The following is a 6,916-nucleotide window of genomic DNA, read 5'->3' on the forward strand; positions in this document are numbered from 1 at the left end:
GGTTACGAATCGGGCTGTGAGCTGCAAGGTCAACAGTTTGAAACTACCAGCGGTTCCGCAGGAGAAAGATGAGGCAGTCTGCTCCTGTAAAGATTTACAGACTTGGAAACCCTGTGTAGGGTCGCTATGAGTTGGAACCGACTCCACGGCAAACAACAACAGCTCATATGAAGGTGAGTCAAAAATTATCTGCACTCTGGTTGTAGAATTTATTTTAATCAACTTTTAGAAAAGACAAATACGTAATTTTTTTTTTTTAACAGAATCTCTTTGCTTTCTAATATACTTTGTCCATCTGTCAACAAGCTTTCATTTACCTGATTAAAAATGGTTTTCAGCTGAGCTGCCAACCACACCTGCACTGCTGTCTTCACTTTGTCATCAGAGGTGAATCTTCATTCTCAAAGGGCTGCTTTCAGGGGACTAACAGGTGAAAGTCTAATGGAGCAGGACCTGGACTACAGGGATTCTATTTATTAACTGCACTGCTATCTAGTATATATCACCCTGATTAGCCTAGGGACCAGGACAATGACAAAAGAATTATGTGATGCCTGACTCAAAAGAGTTTTAACACTTATGTAAGAAAATATGAGCAATTAGAGAACAACTTATTTGGGGCAGTGTCTCGTTTAGTACATAGTAACTGCTCAACAGTAGTTGCTGAATGATGAACCAATATTGAGTGTTGAACACAGAACAGCCAGAAACTGGGGAATGGATTGGCAACAGAGATCAAAGCAAGGTAGGGCTGGAATGGGTCCAATTGTCTGGGCAGCACCACACGGCTGACAATAAGATGATCTGAAATGACTATGACTCTTGGTTGAGTCAGGATGGTTTGTATACACTGTGTGAGGGTAGAGTCAGTCCAGTGTGCACCTAGAAGATAATGTACTTTATGGAAGGAATAGTGAAAGGTGGCATTGAAGCTTTAGGAATTGGAGAAAAGGCCAGACTCATTTCAAAATAGCATCAGACTGAGCTGAGACTTATTCAGAACAGCTGAGGCAGAACCAGACCCATCCATAGGGGCAGGCTGCCAGAATCATTGATTAGTTACCCAGAGAGTCTCAGAAGGGAAAGAACAAAATAAAAGCAACTTTCCCTTAAAAATATATTCCCCTCACGTCTAATCTCCCCTCACTAAGTGTTTCTAAAATTTAGTCACAGTCTTTTCGATTACATTGTAATAATAAAAATAATAGCAAGAACTATAGCCAGATGGCTTCTTTTTCTTTTTCATGATCCTTCATCTTAATTCCTACTTGAAGACTGTTAATAAATCACAGCTCCAACTAAGCACAATTCCATGCTAAAGCACTGAGCTTATCTGACCTTCACATTAATTACTTTCATTACACCATAAGGCACATTTAATGCTATTTTCCCCCTTCTTTACAAAACCACATGGCTCCAAACAACACAGTTATCCCACAAGGCTTAGGATGAGCTCCTTGAGCATGTACATATCTTTCAAGTAATCCTTTGCATATGTCAATCCAAATTCAAAGTTTATTCAGGAGATTTTGGGTCCTATTTGTGTATGAGTGCTTTGACATGTCACTAAAATTCTTACAAAAACTGAAAGTGAAATGAGGAAGACTGATTGAGCAATCCAATAGAAGTGTGAATGCCAGGAAGACCTATCGGACAGTAGAAGTGGAGATGCAGAAGGGAAGAAGGAAGAAAATTCAGGAGAATTCTCCTGACCAGGGGAGCCAAATTCTGTGATGTATTAAATGTAAGACATCAACAAATACAGATAACAGGAAATGATCCATTCCCTGTGGTCAGTTACTCGAAAGGTCCCAACCTTCAAAGCTCAAGTAGTGAAATGGATGACTCCACAGAAAGGGAGCAGTTACGCCTTTCTTCTTGCCTTAAGAAAAGAGAAGAAATGAAACGTACAGAGTGTGTTTCCATCTTGACCCAGAAGGAAAACCCCTCTGCTTGGTTCTCTAAAGATGGAAAGCTCCTGCCAGTGACCTTGTTGCTGACCCTGCTGTCCTCCTGTCTGACAATGGTGTCTTTTTACCGAGTGGCCACCCTGCAAGCAGAGCTGTTGAATCTCCGGGCAGAACTACAGTCTTACCAAGCTGAGCAGCTGCCAGCATCTTCCAAGGCAAATGCAGGAGTCCCCACGGCAGCTTTGCGGGAAACTCCAGATGTCAGCCCCGGACTGCGAGTGAGTTGTCAGCAGCTGCAGCCCACACAATTCTTCCTACACTGTTCTATCTCTGTGAACTCAGATGTCTTTTCAATAACATGGGATTTTTCTGTCAATAGGGGATTTTTGCACCACCAGCCACAGGAGAAAGCAACTCCAGTCAAAGCAGTAGGAGCAAACGTGCTGTTCAGAGTCCAGAAGAACCAGGTACGTTTTGGGGACAGCTGCATTTAGGAGTTAGGGATGACAGCGTTGACAAGTTTAGATATTAATGTTACATTTGGAGAAGAAGGGGTGAACGTAATCTCTTTAAAACACTTAAGCAGATATTGTAAAATTTACTGTTAAAACCAGACTGGGCTTTATAGTAAAGCCCTGGCAGGGGCAAACTGTGCAACATTTCATGTTCTCCCGTGTTAGGTGCCACGGAGTCGATTCTGACTCAAGGCAACTGTGCAGAACAGAATAGAACTCCCTCAAAGGCTCACTGAAGGGCAGGTGGGAGCAAACCAGAGACCTTTGGGTAGAGACTAGAGGAGCCCAAAACTGTCATCCTGGGGCACCTTAACTGCAAAGTTGGTTTGAACTGCAAGGATGGCGGTTCAAGCTTACCAGCTGCTCTTTAGAAATCTTATACAGGGTTGCTATGGGTTGTTAAGTGCCATCGAGTTGGTTCTGACTCATAGCAACTCTGTATAGTGTTTTGAAGGAGAGGTTGGTGGGTTTGAACCGCTGACGTTGCGTTTAGCAGTATACACATAGTTAAATATTGCTAAATAATATAGCAGATCTTTATCTGTTTTTGTTTTCCTATAAACTAGAACTTAGAGTTCAACAGGGATATCAGCTTTATCAGGTGTAAATTCAGTTTGCATTTGAATTCCAGTGTGTTGGGATAAACAGTCCTTTACTGACTTCAGCAGAGAGCAAACCTTCTCTGCTGAGTATTACACAAGTATTAGCCGTTAGGTACTTTTGAATCAGTTCCTACTTATAGCGGACAGCAGAATGAAATAATACCATGTCCTACATCACCCTCACAGTCAGTTTGAAACTTTGGACTCTGGATATTTTGGACAGTTCTTGGATAAAAGCAGTAGTCCTGGTGTGGTTCTATAGAATAAGAACTGCACTGTTTACAGCAAGGTTGGCCATTCGAATCCACTAACTGCTCCTGAGAAACCCTCTATAGGGTCACTATGAGTACAAACTGACTCTATGGCTCATAGCAACCGAATAAAAGCACACATGGAAAAAATCCACACACAAACAAACCAATTGTGATAAATTCACCCAAGAAAAATAAATATAAGGACAATTACTAACCCGAACCCAATTTTGTTGTTAGTAAGTGCCTTTGAGTTGGTTCTGACTCGTAGTAACCCTCTATAGGGTTTCTGAGGAGCAGCTGTGTAGGTTTGAACTACTGACCATGTAGTTCACAAACTAGGGCTGATCCTACAGCCAGCACCACACCAGGAGTCCTTAGTATTTGTTATTATTTTAACATAGGCTTTTTTCATTAGCACTTTTTTCTGGTTACCATTTTTGTCTTATTAACCAACGGATGGAGTGTTGATATTGAGGATTAAGCATAGAAAAGACAAAAAAAAAAACCCACATAAATTTCTTCAACTGGATACTTTACACCTATGCCAGAAACATTGTTCATGAGTCCAGAAATAAATTTCTCCACATCATGTCACTTTAGAATCATACTTTATTTATTTGAGTCATAGAAAGTCAGTTAAAGACAAACATTTTCTTAAGGGCACTTTGTGAAACCAACTGAAGAAACTGTTTCTTGTTTTAAAAAAGTTTCTATATATGTTAATATATGTTTTATGGGGTCTCTATGAGTCTGAAGTGCCTCAGTGACACTTAACAACAAAATAAAATATGTGTCTATATATGTACCTGTATACATACATGAGGGGACTTTAAAAAGTTTCTGGAAAAATGGAATTAAAAGAAAATAATGTCGTGTATATACTGTTTTTTTGTTTTCTTTTTAATTCTTTAAGGTATGCTTTTCCAAGATGCCTATCCATTTATAATCTTCTGATAATAGTTCTTTAGAGAAATGTTTGCCTTTATGTACCATTTTTTCTAGAGAACTTTGCAGATTTATAAAATCTTAGAGCTGATCAATTTTAGTTCCTTTACTTAAAACATTAAAGAAGACTATCCATGGCACACCGCCACCACCACCATTAGATTATTTGTGGAATTCTGATGTGGCACTGTGGAATAAGCATTGGGTTTGAACTACAAGGTTGGTGGTTCAAACCCACCAATCACTCCTCAGAAACCCCATACAAGTTTGCTATGAGTTGGAACCAACTTAACAATACTCAACAACAACAACATTAGATTGTGTTTGCTAATATTGCAAGTTAGGATAGTAACAAATCCTTGATATTGCCTCCTTTTTATATTCAGAGGACAGTTTTTTGTGTGTACTAAGAATATGCCAGGCATTGGAATAGATGTTTTCCTCATGTGCCATTTCATTTAACCCTCACAGCAACTGTTGTTGTTAAGTGATGTCGAATTATTTTTGACTCATAGTGACCCTAAATAGGGTTTCCAAGAAGTGACTGATGGGTTTGAACTGCCAACCTTGTGGGTAGCAATCCACAGCTGCAACACAAGGACTCCCTCACAGTGACTACATGAAGTAAACAAAACACAAGCAGTGACTATTTTCTCGTGAGGAAATGTGTGAGAAAGCTAACCATTGGTAGACTAAATACTCTTTCTATTACATGCAAACACACACACAGACAAACACAACTCTCCACTAGGTGTTCTGATTATATATGCATTTATTTTTCACTATTTGATTTACTTGTTAAAACAATTCTCTCAAAATGTATAAAGTCAAACATTTTGCACCAATTACTATACCTTAGTGCCAATTACCAGAAACACTTGTACTTAGATACCTTTAAACTAGGAAATACACACATTTTGTCAGTTATTTATATATTTTCCATTTTACTGTCTTTTTTCATATCATTGAAAATAACATTGTATGTATACTATTTTATAGGTTTGTGTTCACTCAAGCCATTTCTCTATTTCTAAGTAATTCTCATATATGTATATGAATTCACTTTTATTCTATTATTATAGAATTCTATTATTATAGGCTGTTTTGTTATTATAGTAGTATTCATTAATATTTTTGTGCTAATAAAATTTCCTTTTGAGAATGTATTCAGTATAAATGAGTGTGCTCAGGGATATTTAGTTTTTATTGTGATTTTCTTTGCTGTGCTTCACAGATACTGTGTTTTTAAACAATCAGTTGACTATTTGTGGCAACCTGGCATCAAGAAAATCTATTGCTACCATTCTTCTCACAACCACATGCTCATTTCATGTCTTGGTGTCACGTTCTGTCAATTCTCATGTTTCAAATCTTTTTATAATGTTATTTCATACTCAGAAGACTACCGTGTAGGATAATTTTTACATGCACTGGGAACCCGTATACTTTGTCTAACTCTCTTTTCCTGCAATATTCACTTTATTGCGGTGGTCTGGAACCAACCTGTGCTGTGTCTGAGGTCCACCTGGAATGCAGTGTCTGAGCCACCGGGAAACAATATGACTATCCTCCTTGCTCCGTATTGCTATCGTACTTTCAAAATGAATTATCAGAGTCAAGTAGTGTGCCACTTTCTCTATATTCTTTCTAGATTTTTATCTTTTACAATTGTTTTATCTGATTCAGTGGTTGTATACTATCTAAAATGTGTTTTAATTTGTTGTTGTTTACTGATAAAAATGAATTTCTGTCCACATATTCAAGTTACTTCAAGTTTTATCTTACTCTGATTTTATTTTTAACTTGCCCATTTGTTTGGCTAAATGTAATTTTTGAATAAGCTCATTTTATATATTAGACATATTGTGTATCAAAATTTTGATATATTTTCACAACATTTGTACATTTTAATGTGATAATATTTTTTATTTCTTCTAGCACATTTAAGCTAAAACTATATTCTTTCATGGCCTCTTTGATAGCCTTTTCTATTTTCTCCCCTGGCTTTACACACACACACACACACACACACACACACACACATATAATGTTTTAGTGTAAAACTTTAACTCACTGACCTTTCTGACATTTATTTTGGTGTGTCATGCCATACTGGCTTAAACTTCCTCATTTTTTTCCTTCTTATTCTTCCCAAACTGCTTTTGAATATCTCAATCAAACTAGTTAGATAATTTTCCTTAATATACTTATGTTGAAATTTTACTGTATTGTATAAAGTTCCTCTGAAAAATGGAAGGAATACTGGTGATTCAGTGGTTAAAGCACTTAGTTAAAATAAAATGTGACAGTCTGCTTCCGTCAAGATTTGAATCTATGGTGCAGTTCTACTCTGTCCTGTGGGGTTGCTGTGAATCAGGAACAAATATGGGTTTGGGGGTATGTTGTTGTTGCTGTTGTTAGGTGCCATTGAGTCGGTACCTTATGCACAGTGGAAGGAAACACTGCCCAATCCTGGGCCAACCTCACCACTGTTGCCACGCTTGAGCCCTTTGATGCTGCCATTTGACCAATCCATCTCACTGGGGGTCTTCCTCTTTTTCTCTGACCCTTCACCTTACCAAACATGATATCCTTCTCAAGCGACTGGTCCTTTCTGACAATATGTCCGAAATATGAGAGGCAAAATTTGGCCACTCTGGCCTTCGAGGAGCACTCGGGTTGCACTTCTT

At 38.2% G+C, this 6,916-nt stretch overlaps 1 protein-coding gene across 2 annotated transcripts in view; it reads left to right on the forward strand.

The window, feature by feature from the left end:
• The first annotated feature begins 1,837 nt into the window (after positions 1 to 1,837).
• Positions 1,838 to 6,916, forward strand: part of TNFSF13B (tumor necrosis factor (ligand) superfamily, member 13b) — a 78,594-nt gene continuing 73,515 nt past the window's right edge. For both annotated transcript variants that reach the window (XM_006846683.1, XM_006846684.1), the window contains exons 1-2: positions 1,838 to 2,188; positions 2,290 to 2,377. In XM_006846683.1, coding sequence (XP_006846746.1) covers positions 1,838 to 2,188; positions 2,290 to 2,377 — 439 coding nt within the window. The remainder of the gene's footprint in view (positions 2,189 to 2,289; positions 2,378 to 6,916) is intronic.

The sequence above is a fragment of the Chrysochloris asiatica genome, unplaced genomic scaffold, assembly GCF_000296735.1.
Source record: "Chrysochloris asiatica unplaced genomic scaffold, ChrAsi1.0 scaffold00029, whole genome shotgun sequence".
NCBI lineage: Eukaryota > Metazoa > Chordata > Mammalia > Afrosoricida > Chrysochloridae > Chrysochloris > Chrysochloris asiatica.